General features: G+C 40.8%; 1 protein-coding gene across 3 annotated transcripts in view; it reads right to left on the bottom strand.

The window, feature by feature from the left end:
- LOC138762176 (integrin alpha-6-like) overlaps positions 1 to 17,150 on the bottom strand; it is a 99,276-nt gene that overhangs the window by 46,129 nt on the left and 35,997 nt on the right. For all 3 annotated transcript variants that reach the window (XM_069935734.1, XM_069935735.1, XM_069935736.1), the window contains exons 3-6: positions 8,617 to 8,696; positions 3,952 to 4,207; positions 2,917 to 3,039; positions 929 to 1,139 (exon numbers count right to left, since the gene is read on the bottom strand). In XM_069935734.1, the coding sequence (XP_069791835.1) occupies positions 929 to 1,139; positions 2,917 to 3,039; positions 3,952 to 4,207; positions 8,617 to 8,696 (670 nt within the window). The remainder of the gene's footprint in view (positions 1 to 928; positions 1,140 to 2,916; positions 3,040 to 3,951; positions 4,208 to 8,616; positions 8,697 to 17,150) is intronic.

The following is a 17,150-nucleotide window of genomic DNA, read 5'->3' as shown; positions in this document are numbered from 1 at the left end:
CTATGATTGGATTCCTGAATGTTAAATTCTTGTGCTGACAATAGGTCCAAATCCTGGAGTTTATTTTGCTGATTAGAATTAAGTTTGTCAGTCATCATGCAATTCATTTTTAAAGATATTGAATGCCAGTACTATTCTGTTTATAAAATCAAGATAGGATTAATAAAATGAACCATCTTCAATTAGTTTTTTTTAAAATAGCAATTTTTTTTTTTTTTTTTTTAAAAACACACCCTTAAAATTAATAACCTGGCCAAGAGGCTGACAAACTAGGACACAACTTAGCTTAGAGTCATAACCACAGCATTCCCCTATTTTTCCCTGCACCATCTGCTGTTCTTGAGTACAAGTTGACTTGCCTGACAAATCTCATGGGAGTTCTTTAAGTAACAAGCTACACAGGAAAGACAAAGGAGAATCAAAGGATGATGTATACTGGGATTTTCAGAAGGTCTTTGATAAACTGCTGCACATGAGGATGCTAAACAAGATATAAGTCCATGATGTTACTGGGTAAGTACTAGACTGGCTGACTTGCAGAAGCCAAAATATGAAAATAAAGGGGGCCTTTCCTGGTTGGCTGCTGGTGACCAGTGGAGTTCTGCAGGGGAAGTGTATAGTCATGCTCTTTGGTAGACGGGTTAAAATGGGGAGAAACTTCAGAAAGTGGAGGTCCAGAGGGAGTCCCGGTGAAGGATTTTCTACAGGTCAACTTGCAGGTTGAGTCTGCAGTAAGGAAAGTGAATGCAATTTTATTATTCAAGAAGACAAAAAACAAGGATGTTATGCTGAGGCTTTAGAAGGCATTGGTCAGACTACATTTGGAGTACTGCAAGCAGTTTTGGGCCCCATTTACAGTACATAGAAGGATGTTCTGCAGAATGATACAGAATATTGCTTGTATCCTGCTTCAGCTCAATGGACTAACCTGTCTTGATTAAGATCCACCACAGCAACATCATATCCAAAAGATGATGCCAGGCCTTCTCCATTCAGTATGTATTCCGTTATTAGATTTCGTGTTAACTTCTTCATCTTTAAAAAGATAACAGCTCCAGTGTGGTTGGCTCTTGGTGCACCTGATACAAGGGTCAGCGTATCTGGTGAAGTGATTCCCTTGCCAGAGTCCAGAGAGAAACCTAACATGAGAGTCAAAGCATTCAAATCAATTAACTTTCACAGGCAACCTAACAGATAAAGGATCTACAAAAATGATTCAATTGCATTAGATCTACAATCCATTGAATCAATGTACATTTCCATTTGTTGTTTTGAGTTTTCATTAAGATGGCTACAACCACATTAGTTGAATGTTGGGATAATAAGCTGCTGCTGGGTTGTTTGCATTTAGCCAAATGCACTGCATTCAGTTCTAATGACAGTCAAGTGGATCAGTACGTAAATGAACAGACTGAAGATGAGCTGTATCTGTGGAATGCCTCAAAGGGAATCACCTTATAAGCATAGGGGAAGTCTATTACTTACACAAAAGTTATAATAGTGAGAAGACTAGTAATAAGAATTCTAATTTTCCTCGAAGCTAGTGAAGATGAAATGAAAATATTGTCTCCACGTCATGTTTCTACTCAGAGTGCTTATTTTAGAAGAAGAGTTTGTTGAGAGGAGGAGGAATATTGCCATACTAGATTTTTGGAGAATGACTGGGTCAGTTTCAAACCTTTGCTGGGAAAATTTTGCTCATTATGTCTTCAGTAAGCCTCAGTGGAATTCCTGCCAGCTGAAACCTGGCAAAAGTCCCAATTAGACTTTCAAAAAGCCCCCAACTCTTTCACTGACCAAAGCAATCAAATCAAAAGATTAATGATCTTAGACTGTAGGGACAAAGGCTCTTCAGGGAACAAAAGTTAGCTTCAGCATTTTTTTCTTTTTACCCTGACTTGCTGCGGTCACCTTAGACTGAACAGCAGTGAACTTTTCTGGAATATGTGTTGTGGAAGGTGCAGCCAAAGTACCCCAATGTTTCTCCCTAGTTATAGGCCTCACCCAAGGAAAAGGAATGATCAGGGGATTCAGCAATCTCAGACCATGGTCACACAAGACAAACCCCTGAATGAGGAATACAGTTACTTTATTTAGATATTTGGAGAATTATTTGCTTTAATCATATTTCATGAGATGACCATTTCTTTAATCACAACACTGCATGGTTTAATTAGAATGGATAAGTTGTCACAAAAACACCATCAGTCGGTCACTTCCGACAAACACCGATCAGCAGATATTTTTTCCCTTTGTGGTTTCAGAACTTAATAAGAAGCAAGTCACCAACAAAGCTGCTTGAAGGGGACTCCAAAAAATAGTTATCCCACTTCTTTCTAAATGTTATGGTTTTATTGGTCCCATAGTTTTTTTCATGAGGATAAGTGGAGCCTGTACATTGATCAATTGATCAATAGGTAGAAACACTTAGCACAGCAAGAAGAGACAGCTTTATTGTTGCCAGAGTGACTGAAATCATTCTTCATCCCAGGAAGTGAGAATTCTTAGAAAGCTTAGAATTCCTGCTGTATTTACATTTCAAGTTATTTTCGTTACATGGTTAATTCTAGCCTGAGAGCAGTTGCACTTGTGACACACAGAGATAAATACACACCAGACCTGGCCACTCAATGACCAACTGCAGGAGGGCTGGAACTTATAAATCTTCAATGTTCTATCGTTCCACTCAGTCAGAAAGCACAAAGACATTAGTTTAGGAAATAAGCAACTTTGAGCAACACTATGTGGTCACCAAGGGAGAATGATGCCCTGAGGATGAATCAAAGATGCACAGCATGGAAAGAAGCCATTCAACACCATGTCACCATACTACATCCCTTCTCTTTTCCATTCTTAAAATTTAAATTTGAAAAATTTTATTCCCTTCCTGTTAAATATTATTATGCAAATGCATACCCAAATAGCTATTAGAAGGAACAGGAACCATTTTTTCATCCCTGATATTTTCATCTCCAACTTCATAGGGTCCATCATCAAAATTAATTTCCTCAATATCTCTGGATTCTACATGCACAATTCCTGAGGGAATAAAGAACAACAACAAAAAATCCCCATGAGCAATTCCATCAAAAGTACATTGATGCAGGTTGCATGAAGTCCCAGGGTACATAAAGCTTAGAATTCCTGCTGTATTTACATTTCAAGTTATTTTCGTTACATGGTTTATATAAACTTCAAAATATGTATATGATGAGTAAGTCAAACAACTACCAATATTCAAGTTCAAAAGAGTAGGAGGGAAAATCTTGATTATGCTCAGTGTATAAACAGCATTAGTGTGACTGACAATCAATGTATTCTAGTGACAGGAAATTTTGGTTTGATTCATCTGAAAGTTATCCTGATCAAGCTGAACATGTAATTCCAAAGAGTGTGAGCAGATGCAACTTTGCTACCTTCAGACAGAAGTCTGAAGGCCAGGGCATCTAGGTTCAAAAAGTTAATTTCCATCAGCTATCAGGCTCTTGAACCTCCCTTTTAAAAAAAAAACAGTATGGACTGCTTCAACTCTACACTATTGCAGTCATTGTTTTTTTAAACTCAAGAAAACTGTGAATATTTATTATTTATCTTTTGTTTATGTCTCTTTTTAAATTCAATTTAGTGACTACTGTAGTTTTTTTTTTAAATACTTGTTCCGCTACAGGAAGCAAGAATTTTGGTGAAGATGTGCATCGGACTTGTCAGCCACAAACGAGCCTGCAGCTGACGTGGACTTTTTACCCCCTCCATAAATCTTCGTCCGCGAAGCCAAGCCAAAGAAAGAAGACATTATGCAGTTACATCACAAATTTATATACTATACAAACATGCTAACAGCTAATTTTTCAAGTACATCACATTTCTCCACAAAAATATCATTACACTATTACAAAGTCTGCAGAATAATATCTGTAAAATAACAATGGTTTGTTTTAAAGTACAAATTACCTTTCCAGTTGTATGCACCTGGAACCCCATACACAGAATAATTAGCACCCTTGGTGAATGCACTAGCTACACCTTGCTGACAGACACCAAACTTTTCGTGACCTTGTGGTCGCCCTTCACAGAGTTTCACATTTATATCGGTTTTATCTCCTCGGAAAACTAGATCCTCGCTCAAAATATAGCACTGCCCGGTGACATCCCGAGATTCCTCAGGCTTATTCACATCCCGTCTTCGCTCATATCGATGTGCACAAACCTGAAATTACAAGACATTTTACATTTTAAAATGATCAGTTTGGCAATACGTATCATTTTACAGCCCACTTTTAAGCAGGAACCCATTTCGCAGTGATAGTCATTGGAATCATCTACACACGCTTCATCAATCAACTCTTTCCATCTTAGGCTCAGAAATCATCTTTGCTGATGTCCATGCTCTGTTGAATTCCATTTGACAGTCCTTGGATAAGAAGCAGTCCAGGCTTGTAGAACCACAGAAACAGGCCCTTTGGCCCATCTAGTCTGTGCTTAACTATTATTCTGCCTCGTTCCAATGACCTATACCTGAAATATAGCCCCTCCATTCACCTCCCATCCATTTCCCTTTAAACATTTCACCTTTTACCCTTAATCCATGTCCTCTAGCTCTGGTCTCAGTGGAAAAAGTCTGCTTGCATTTACTCTAAACAAGGGGTCTGCAACCCATTGCTCCGGAGCTGCATGCGGCTCTTTCATCCTCCTGCCGTGGCTCCCTGTGGCTTTGAAAAAATAATGTGTATACAGTAAATGGCCATTTTATTTAAATTATTTAGTTAGTTTTATCAATGTGTAATAGTTATTATTTCAGAGATTAAGGTGAACTTGCAACATTAAAATAAAACATGTTGTAATATTTTGCCAATCAAAATTTGCGTCACAGCACTGTAGTGGGTGATACCACTGTATGCATCACCTGTCGCCGCCCGGCAAGGGACTTGTTTTGAACTTTCGACCCCCAGTGAGCTAACCATGGATACTTTGAAGAAGTGGACGAAATCTACAAATTCAAGTACTTCTGCAAAGACCGTCAAGGACAGGCCCATAAAAATGGCAGCAAATATCACCAGTCAACTAATTAGGGACATTAATTCAGCTCCAGTGTACTCAATCACCTGTGACAAATCAAAAGATGTAAGTGATATTCAGCAAATAGCGCTACTATGCAGATATGTGAACTCTGCTGGGCACTGGAGGATGCTTTAGATTGTTTAAAGACCAAAGAGATAAACACCATCCACTCGGTGTCAGTGGCTACTGATGGGGCACCGAGTATGACAGGAGCACAGAAGGGGGTTTGTGACTTTACTTCAGAAGTCGCTAGATAGAAAACTGCTGACATTTCCCTGCATTCTGCATCAAGAGGCATTGTGCGCTCAAACGTTTCCTCTGGAATGCACAGAAGCGATGAATCTTGTCACACAGATAGTGAACAAAATAATGGTAAAAGGATTAAACCACTGACAGTTCCGTTCATTATTGGAAGTTGAAAGCACATACTCTGATCTCCTGCTGAACAACAAAGGGGAGGTGCTGAAGCGTTTTGCTGCGTGTCTAGAGCTTGTAAAAACTTTCCTGGAACTCACCTTTCTGGAGCTAAAACAGCCAGATGGGCTGGAAAAGCTGCACTTCATGATAGATGTGACAGCGCACCTCAACATGCAGAACATGTTGGAGGAGGTTTTGGCATTTGAGTGCAAGATGACAGTATTTGCTAGAGATGTTTATTGAGGTACCCTGTCTCACTTCCCCTCTTTGAGAGAGTTCAAAGAAACACACAATCAGATCAATTACGAGCATTTACAGCCTGCAATCATTGCAATGCAAATTGTATTTGGGGAAAAATTCTGCAAGTTCAGCGAGTGAAAAAAAAAAACACTTTGTCCTTCCCTGTCACTCCCCTAAACATCAATTTATCCCTGTTGAATAGGACTGCATTTACAGATGCAAGTCAACCTGATCTTAAGATCGAACTGGCCGATATAGCTGACAAAGAGTTATGGGTGTCCAAGTTCAGAAGCTTAACAGCTGATCTTGAAGATGTTGCTCGACCGAAGACCATTCTTGCTCAGAAGCACAAATGGAGTGAAATTGAAAACCTCCCCAAACATGTTCAAAACATGGAATTCAATTCCCGACACTTATATGAACATGAAAAAAAATGTATTCGGAGTCCATACTTATGCAAACAGGTTTTCTTCAGCATGAACTACATAAAAAGCAAACATTGCTCGCACCTCACGGATGACAGCATGCAATCCTGTGTGAAGATCAAAGTGGCGTCTTACAGCCCTGATATTGATCAGCTGTGCAGTGAGGTTCAAGAGCAGAAGTCACATTAACCAGGTGAAAGAACTCATTTAATGAGTTATTATTTTGCAAATATATATTTTTATATTGGACCCTGAATTGATGTAGTTGTGTTTTATATTTAGGTTGGCGGTTGACTGCTGTAGCTACTCGACTGAGGAAACCCACAGGGGTCGGCAACCTTCAGGATAAAATACAAACTGGCATTTTTTTTGTTTGCTCTTTTTAATTAAAGTGAATATTTCACAAATAAGGGATGGACTCAAACAGGCCCGCATTGTGCATTTTATTTGAAATTTATACATGCCAATGTCTTTATTTTTTTTAAATATAAAGAGTTCAAAATAATTGATTTTGCTTTGTTACAAGCAGAAACAAAATGTCAGTAGTTTTCTGTTTGTTCTTCCTTTATTTCATAAATGTAACAAATTATAGTCCTTATATACACAGCACAAGTGTAATGAAACTATACATGCGGTGTTTTCTTCATTTTAGGGATCAAACTAGTTTTGCGGCTCCAGATGGGTTTTATTTGATGGGAAACAGGCCCAAATTACTCTTTTAATGCTGAAGGTTCCTGACCCCTGCTCCAAATCCATCATAATTGTGTATGCCTCTCATCAAATCTCCCCTCGTTCTTCTACATTCCAGGGAATAAAGTCCTAACCTGTTTAACCTTTTTCCCTATAATTCACATTCTGAAGTCCTAGCAACATCCTAGTAAATATTCGCAGTACTTTTTCCAATCTTACTAATATCTTTCCTGTAGTTAGGGGACCAAAAGTGCACACAATACTCCAAATTTGGCTTCACCAAAGTCCTGTACAACTTCACCATAACATTCCAACTCCAATACTCAATACTTTGGATAATGAAGGCCAGCGTGCCAAAAGGTCTCTTTTTGACATCTACCTGTGACACCACTAGTCCTAGACATCATTCAGCCATGGACTGTTAAGTAACAAAAGTACATTCATGCCACACAAGGCAATGACCGTCTCCAACAACAGTCTAACCTCTTATTGTTGACTGATCCTATAAAACACTAATTCCCCATCATCAATGCTTGAAAGTCAATATTAGCCAGAAACCTAAATGGACCAACCAGCCTCATAAATACTGTGACTACAAAAAACTGGTCAGAGACTGGGTATGCTGCAACAAAAGATTTGTCTTGTGTCTCATCAAATCACTTCCACCATCCTCCAAGAACACATTTGTATTCATCCAATATCCTCTCAAAAGTGAAGTTTTAATTCACACAGAACCTTGAGAGTATCCAGGATGAGGCAGTCATATGACTGATATTTAATCTCCCACCCTAAACATTCATTTTTATGTGTGCACTATCTACAAAATCCTCTGCAGATACTTGTCTAGGTTTCTTCAGCAGCTTTTCCTAAACCCATGACCTGCTATCTGAAGGGAGAAGGGCAGATGACATTGAGGATAGCACCAGATGTCACACACTTGGAAATGCATCATCATTTGTTTACCATTGCCTGGACTACACTGAAGAACTTCTTGTTAAATACCACAATAGAAGCTCCTTCATCAGATGGACTACACGGGTTCTAAGCAGAATTTCACTGACTTTTTCACAAGGCAATTTAGGATGGAGCACAACTGCTAAATGCCAGAAAAATCTACATCATGTAAGTCAGAGATTCTGTTGTTTTTTTTTTGCTGCGCCCCCTTTTTTCCACTAAACTGTTCCACACAAAAATTCTCCCCTCTAATTAAAAAAAACTGTTTTCACAATTACCTTTCCCATTCATCTCCCTCCCACCCACTTTCCCTGCACTGAGGGAAGCACCAGTTTGAAAACCTAGGCCATAAATGAATAATTAAAGATTCCTTTATAACCTCATTGTAGCTGTAATATCAGAAAGAAATCCTTCATTGGTACTCCATTAAAAAAAAAATCAAGCACAATGGGTTCTAATGGGTCAAGAAACGAAAGATAGGTCTAATGGAATTGTTAATGAGATTAACAGAAATATTACCATCAGCTGAAAGCTAAACAAAATGGAATAATCATTAGGATCTAACATTCCTAAATGGGAGATAGTGTATCTGGACAAAATCTAGATGGTCAAGGACAGAATAATCGAAGTAGGTGGATGAATGGATCATCAAAAGCTTTTGGCAATTCATAAGGAATGAATGAATAGTCTCCCCAGTGTAGATGAGTGACATTCCCAGTGGTTAATCAGTGCTCAGAAAGAAGCCCTGGAATGCAATTGGATATAATGGCTGGGGTCATAGATTCTGAGAGAGGCAGAAGCAGAATAAAATTTGTGTAAAATTGAAACTTACCATAACCTTGCCTCCTGGGCCCTGGCTTTCCACAGATACACCCATCCATTGATTATCTTTACTTTCCTGTGAAATGTCAACTGTAAAGGGGGTTAAAAAAAATAACAAGTTCAGAATCAAATACCATTATATATTTACCATGTGCCAGTTGGCAGCTCAGCATAATTCTATTGTCCAGGTCTTGGGCTCTGGATGATGGGATTCACTAGTTTGAAGGGAGGAGGGATTGGCAATGCCACCAGTTTACAGCAAGATGTATGGCAATTGATGGGTGTAGGTGGCATTGGAAGTATAGTCCCTAGGAGTTTAGCTTCCTTCTGGGAGGCATGTATTAATCCCCAGTAATTCCAATCTTTCAAGTTACTAAACATTTTGTAAATTAAATTTTGTCTGAAATGACTTTTAATGCAATCATAGTAATTTGGTTGTCAACATCACACTGTGATTGTAACAGCATTAAAGTATCTAAAACACAAAAAGGACATGTCATCTGACTAGCCAAAGACACAGCTGTGCTTTCAGATATGATTTAACTTAGTCACAACTGCCCGAGGCACTACCACTTGAGTCTCAAAACCCAGAGGATATAAAATCTGCAAAATGTAATTCAGAGAGAGAGCAATAGAGCTAAATGTTCCTCTTGGATAACCTAACCTGTGAAGTTCTCCCTTGAATTCTCCACAGAGCATGATGAAGAGAAGCTAAAAAATTTTGGATAAATTAACAATGCACATTTCAAAACAATCTTAGAATCGATAATGGAGACAGCAGCTAGGGCAGTGGAATTCTCCAAATACAGGATCAGTGAAATCTGGGAGAGCACAATTGTCCCTGATGTCTACATCTGCAAGAGATGCATCCAGCTGCAGCTCCTGCAAACCGAATTAAAGGAACTGGAGCAAGAGTTGGATGAACATCAGATCATTCGGGAGGCAGAGGGGGGTGATAGATAGGAATTGCAGGGTCACTATTATATCTATGAGGCAGGAGAAGGGTAAGTGGGTGACACTCAGGAGAGGGAAAGGGAACAGGCAGGCAGTGCAGGGTACCCCTGTGGCTGTTCCCCTCAATAACAAGTATAGCATACTATTTTGGATACTGTTGGGGTGGGGGGGGGGGGGGGGTTACCTACCAGGGACAAGGCACAGCGATCAGGTCTCTGTCATGGTGTCTGGTCTAGTGGCTAAAAAGTCAAGGGAGAAGAAGAGTTGAGCTGTAGTGATTCATTATTCCACAGTTAGTAGGGGGACAGATAAGAGGTACTGTGGAAGAGATAGAGTAACTTAGATGGTATGTTGTCTCCCTGGTGCCAGGGTCCAATATATCTCAGATTGAGTTCACAGGATTCTCAGGAGGGAGGGTGAGCAGCCAGATGTCGTCATCAATGAAGGCACCAATGATATGGGTAGGAAGGGTGATGAGGTCCTGCAAAGAGAGTTCAGGGAAATTTAGCGCAGTTGAAGGACAGGACCTCTAGGGTTGTGATCTCAGGATTTCTTCCATGCCACGTGCAAGAGAAGTTAAAAATGAGGATTATGCAGCTTTACACAGAGCTAAAAAGACATGGTGCAGCAAGGAGAATTTCAGGTTTCTGGATCATTGAGCTCTCTTCCAGGGACAGTTGGACCGGTTCCAACACGCAGGACGGTTTGCATCTGAACAGGAGAGGGAATAATATCCCTGCAGGAAGGAAGGTTTGCTAGTATTACTCGGGGTGGCCGGGGGGGGGGGGGGGGGGGGGGGTAAACTATATTTGCAGGGGTCTGGGAACCAGAGTGCCCAAGTACTGAGAGGAGTAGAGAAGAAAAAGACAATGTGAAAATTGCTTGTAACTTTAGAAGTCAATGGTTTTAATGTGGTGGAAAAGTTCTTGGGTGCATCTATTCAATGCAAGTAGTTGTGATGAATCTGTGTCATGCGGTCAGTCTTTCATTGTGTTTAGTCTGCTCTACTGACACTGGATGTGTATCATCTGTACCACTTAAGGCACCCCCCCCCCTTGGCTATAATTGTGTACGCACCCATCATCATTCATTATTGTACTACTGAGTTTCTACTAATAAAAGCCATGATTCCTGGTTAACTACACAGCCTTTGATTTCTTCATTAACTGGCACTTCAGTAGTATAGAAAAGGCAGGCGACATTAGAGCATGGATTGGCATGTGGAATTATGACATTGTGGCCATCAGTGAAACTTGGCTACAGGAAGGGTAGGATTAGCAGCTCAATGTTCCAGCCTTCTGTTGCTGTGGAGGAGTGGCATTGCTTGTCAGAGCTGTGCTCAGGCAGGATAGACCAGAGGGCATGTCTACTGAGGCTACATAGAAGGAGCTGAAGAATGGGAAAGGTATGACCACGCTCATGGGGTGATATTATAAACAACGAGAATTGGAGGGGCAAATCTGTAGAGAGATAGCTGACAGCTGCAGGAAACACAAGGTTGTCATAGGAGCAGATTTTAACTTTCAACATATTGACTGGGACTCCCATACTGTAAAAGGGCCGAGATGGCTTAGAGTTTGTCAAATGTTAAATATAAAAATCAAAAACATAGAGGTAACAACTAGAGAGTGCAATATTAAATCTTCTATTAGGGAACGAGATAGGACAAATCCACATCAACTATCCCTAATCAATCCCTGGCTATCCAAATACTTGTATCTGATCTCAAGGAACACCTTCCAATAATTTACCTACGACTGAAGTCAGGCTCACCAACCTATAATTTCCAGGGTTATTTTTGGAGCCTCTTTTAAAACAACAGACCTACCTTCCAACCCTCTCCCACCTCAACCCTGGCTGACGACATTTTAAATATTTCTACTAAAACCCCTGCAAGGTCTAAGGGAATAACTTGTCAGGCCCTGTGGATTTATCCATCCTTATTCACTTTAAGATACCCTCTTTAATTTGTATCAGTTTCATGACCTCACTGTTTGATTTCCTGACTGCCCTAGACTTTGCATCGGTTTCCTGAGTAAATACTAATGCAAAAAAAAAACTCATTTAAGATCTCCCGCATCTCTTTTGGCTCCATACAAAGCTGACCACTCTGATCTTCAAGGGGACCAATTTTGTCCCTTGCTATCCTTTTGCTCTTTATACCTAAAAAACTCTTTGGAATTTCCTTCACATTGTTTACTGAAGCAACCTCATGTCTTCTTTTATCCTTCCTGATTTCTTTCTTGAGGTTTTTCTTGCAATTTTTTTAATACTCCTCAAGAACCTCATTTGCTGTGTTGCCCTATACCTCATATACACTTCTCTCTTCTTCTGAACCAGATCCCCAATATCCCTTGTAATCCAAGGTTCCTTGTGCCTGCTAACTTTGCCTTTAATTCTGACGGGAACATACATTCTCTGTACTCTGTACTTAGATTTCCCAGGAATCAATCTAATGCTACTTTGTTGTATCTCTACTAAAGCAAGTACATCTTTATGAAGGGAGACAAGCTGTTCACCATATTCTAGTAAGGCTTCTTTAATCTTGTATTCAAATCCTCTTGCAATTAAAGCCAACAAACTCTGTCTTCCTAATTATAGCCAGATCTCCATATTATAGCATTCACGTTCAGGGAAACAAGAGATAGCTCTGAGCAGCAACAAATTTCAATCTCTCAGCATTTAAAATTACATTTTGATTCTATTTTCTACATCAAAATGGATGCCCACATTTTTCAAAATTCACTTAGCCTATTTGTAGATCCTTGAAGGTACCCTGATCTTCTCACACTGCTAATTAGCATCATCAAACTTAGATCTATTACTCCTGGTCCCCTCAGACTCCTGTGTGTTATCCCACCCATCAGAGCCTGCCACAACCAAAATGTTCAGTTCATTCTGACTCCTGGCTTTTCTGTTCATTAACCAATCTTCAACACGTGCTTTAATTTCCTGCTCTCACACCATATCCTTCACAACTCCTTAATAACCAAAATTGTCAATCACCATGTTTTAGTTTAGTTTAATAACCTCTTGAGCACTCCCCCGCTATTCGTATTGCATCCTTAAATAACCTCATCTTCCTTACATAAACATCCTTTTCCATTCTGGGGACTCCTTAACAATGCCTAGATTGCCCACACAACTGGGGAAATGTGTTACTTTGTCTCAGCATATTGCTCCAATATTACCCAACACAGAACAAGGTCTAGTGCTTAGGATATTTCCAATGTCTTTCCACTTATGCTGAAGGATGGATTTAGAGCAGGTAGCTATCCCCAGAAGACCAACCAAAAAGCCAACATAGGACAACGTAGCTGGATCCAATACATCTCTTTCAAGCATGTTTTTGAACTATTCCAGTCAACTCTCATCTAGAGTACGGAACTGAACTTTAATGACTGAAGAGCCATAGGCTTTCTTTTATTGAACATAATAGCCAATGGCATCTGATTGCAAATAAAAACCATTTCCAATGCTGCATTAGACCTTCAGAAAGAACCATATATCCACTTGTTAATTTTCTGAATTTGCCATCTTTAGGAAAACTGCAGCCAATTTACGTGAGAGAACATCTTCCCATGTTGGCAGCAGGATAAATTTCCACAGCAGCTGGGAACCTGCATCAAATTAGCAACTAGCATATTGTAAACACTGTGACTGTGAAGGAGCAGCACACTACATCATGGAGTCAGCCAGAATCCCCTGCAGTTACTTGGCTGTAAAAGGTTTTTTAATTAAAATACTGGAGTTATTTCACATTCAAACTAAACTAAAATGTCTAGATTTTAACCAAATCACTTGTGGGAATCTACATTCAATTTTACAACTTCAATGGAGCTGAATGCATTTAGGGAACAAGATACAATTAATTGTTCCTTGAACTAGATCTTGATCAGAACATAGCCTCAGTATTAACTCACAGAACCCAGCACAGGGTCGACGCCAGAACAAGTCTTATCAGGGAGGCATTAGGGTAACCAAGGGGGTGGGGACCCACAATATGCGATTCAAAAATTTGCTTAACCTACATGAACCTCCTTTGTGCAGCGCCACCGCCATCCCTCTCCCTCTGACGCAATAGACAAACGCACTGCTTATATTGAAGACTAGAGATGCTACGTGTTGGTGTGCTAGGCTGTAGGTGAGGAGGGGGGGGGGGGGGCAATGACCATGAGCAGGTGGGCAGGAACACAATACCTCAATGGGGGTGGTCAATGCCTGAGTGTTCTCCCCCCCACCCAGGCACTGACTCTGTCCCAGCAGGTGTGGAAGGCTGACATTTATCAGCACAACCCACGAGCTAGTTGGTCGCAACATGTGTTCAGTGTCCAATGTCACATCACGCCATTAATGGAAATCTTCACTAAAGAGTCAGGTGGTCCATTTCTAAATGTTTACTCCATGCAAGCAGTAATACAAGTACACAAGCTCCCCCACCCCCTCCAAACCGCATCACTTTTTTTGTACACCTTTTTATTTCCCATTCCAATTACCACTGAACATATAGTATCGTTACCTCTGCTGGTATTATCAAATGGCTGAACAAACCCCACACTAGTTAAATAATGTTGCCTTTATTGTAATCTAATTGATTTCTCTCTGAGGCTCTGCACTCTGTACTATGTGTGGGTTGACCAGCTGGTTTGGAGGCAAACATGACCATGTATGCCTGGGCATACATGACCATAAACGAACTTGATAGATTGTGAAGGATTTCAACCATTTTTAGAAACAAAATGTCCTTCCTGCTCAGTGTCTTTTCCTTTGGGAATTGCTAGCAATTCTGTCATTAAATCAATTAGGAGTGTGGACCAAAGAATATGGACAGGATGCAGAGTTGGACTGAAAGTGGCAGGAAGACATCAATCCAGATAAGTGTGAAGTACTGCATTTTGGAAGGTCAAACATGAAGCCAGAGTACATGGTTAATAGCAGGGTGGAAGAATAGAGGTACCTTGGGTTCAAATCCATGGCTCTCTCAAGGTGGCTACACAAGTTGATCGGGTAGTTAAGAAGGCACATGGTATGCTGGCCTTCATCAGACGAGGGATTGAGTTCAAGAGCAGTGAGGTAATGTTGCAGCTCGATAAAACTTTGGGTAGAGCACACTTGGAATAGTGTGTTCAGTTCTGGTTGCTTCATTACAGGAAGGATGTGGAAGCCATGGAGAGGATGCAGAGATTAGAGAACTAACCCACACCTATTCAAAGGAATGCAAGCAATGTTCCATCTTCGTGCTAACAATTTATTATGTGATTGTAATGGCCGGTGGAATCCGAGCTGTTGTGGAAGGATAATCCAGCAAGTCAAGCAGATCTTTTGAGTCTGTAGGAAGTATTACCACCCCCCCCCTCCCCCCGCCAAGGGGCTCAGAGGTTGAAGGACCCACACAGGCTGCAGGTTGTTGTAGATTTATGGTCTAAGGACCCACACAGGCTGCGGGAGACTGGCTCAAGGGAACCAGGTATTGAAAACTGGATTCAAGAGGGTGATGAGGGCAAGAAGGCCTCCCAAAGTATCTCAGGTGCCGAACAGAAGTTTGGATCTGGAGCTCAGGTTTGCCAATGAATGGGTCCGTGCAGCTGCAGAGGCTGTGGGAGCATTGGGTGGGGAAATCCATGGGGAATCAGTGTTTCTGAAGGGGACTCTTGTAGAAGCACCAGGCAATGCTCATTGTGACTCTTTGTTTGCCTTAAACAGACAAAAGTTGAAGTGTATCATGCATCTTGAATTTTAAATGTATTATTACTTGACAATAAAAGGAACATTTCATATCATTGAATATTTTATCAAAGTTCTACAGTGTACCGTGGAAAGTTTACCCACTGGCTGCAACACAGTATAATTTTGAAACATGATTGCCCAGGAACACAGAAGGCTGCAAGAAAGCAGCAAAAACCTAGCCACATCTCTCTCTGGTTCTGATCTGCTGTCCATCGAAGACATCTAATGAGGTATGCTGCAACAAGAAGGCTGCCACCCTGGGTCACAACCTCTTCCCACTGCTACCTTCAAGCATCAGGTGCAAATGCTTTAAATCCAGCCCCTCTAGGTTCAAGAACTGTTTTTAATCCAACAGCAATTAGGCTCTTGAACCTCTCCATACTACCCCAACTTCCACCAATAAGCCACTCTGGAACCACCAAAAGATCTGTATACACTATCAAAGCAATTATTTTTTCTTATGTTAACTGCATCTTTTATATTTATCATCAATTTTTCTATCTTGTCATTTGGTAATTTAAACAGCACTATTGTAGCTGGTGCATCTTATGTACCTGTGTGGCTGCAGTTAATAAGAATGTTGGCGCTTCTGTACATTGTACTTATGTACATAAAAAACTCTCAATAGAACTGAACCCAATGCTCCAGTTGTAGCTGAACTAGGTCTTTTGTAAAAGGTGGGAATTACCTGATTAAAGTTAACTTGATGTAATCAAGGACGACAATACTGATTTTTTTCAAATTACATTTTGCACTGAGTTTTGTCTTTTAAACTATTAATTCTTAATATAAGGCATGTGAATGAGGTCAAAAATGAGCCGAGTACTTGCACGAGGCATACAGTAGAAGTCAAGGGAGTGCAACGCCCATTGCGGGGGAAAGGGGGTTTGGGGGGCAGCGCACCCCATTTGGAAATTTTTTGAAAATGTACACACAAATTTACCAGTTTCAAGTCATTAAAAAATTAGTTGTTTTAAACAAAATCAAATTTTTTTTGACAGTGACTATAATATATCAGGCAGACACTACCATCTGTATCCAGACTCCAAGCCCTTTCCAGATCACCAGGCAGTACCTGCTTGACCTATGCTCAAACCAGAGTGTCTGGTTCTCCTGACCCCAAAGCAGTACTTGCCCATAACTAGCACCCAGCATGCCAAACACCACCCTTGCCTAACCTGCACCCAATCCCCAGGCAGCACCTCTGTCCAATCTGCACCCAATCCCCAGGCAGCACCTCTGTCCAATCTACACCCAATCCCCAGGCAGCACCTCTGTCCAATCTGCACCCAATCCCCAGGCAGCACCTCTGTTCCATCTGCACCCAATCCCCAGGCAGCACCTCTGTCCAATCTGCACCCAATCCCCAGGCAGCACTTCTGTCCAATCTGCACCCAATCCCCAGGCACCACCTCTGTCCAATCTGTAACCATTTATTTGCACTAGTGTTCATCTATTATTCAGGATCTTTCTTCAGCTGCCCCTAAAAGCAATTAGTCTTTCCCAATAGTTTCTTCACATGTGGTTTTCGAGATATGGGTAAAAACACAAGGGAGCACCGCTGGCATAAACGGCATGGCATTGCAACAAATCAGAAATACTTTGCAACCATGGGGGAGTGCATCGGGATGCTATACTACAGGAAATGTGGCAGCCAAAAATGAGCAGAGCAAGATCCTAGCACTGCACGGAATGAGCAGAGGGAATCAGAGCGGGCAGGGAGGGCACTGATAAAATACAGAGGTGGATTTTAAAAACATGGAATAGGATTTTGAAAATGTGGAAATGCACATGCCCGTAATATAGCTGTATTAGTTAGGCATTGCAAGTACAAGTCAGTCAATTGGAAAATTCACAGATCTG

Source organism: Narcine bancroftii, chromosome 4 (genome assembly GCF_036971445.1).
Source record: "Narcine bancroftii isolate sNarBan1 chromosome 4, sNarBan1.hap1, whole genome shotgun sequence".
In the NCBI taxonomy this organism is placed as follows: Eukaryota; Metazoa; Chordata; class Chondrichthyes; order Torpediniformes; family Narcinidae; genus Narcine; species Narcine bancroftii.
Note: the sequence above shows the minus strand (reverse complement) of the source record. Positions and strands in the feature narration are given on the sequence as shown.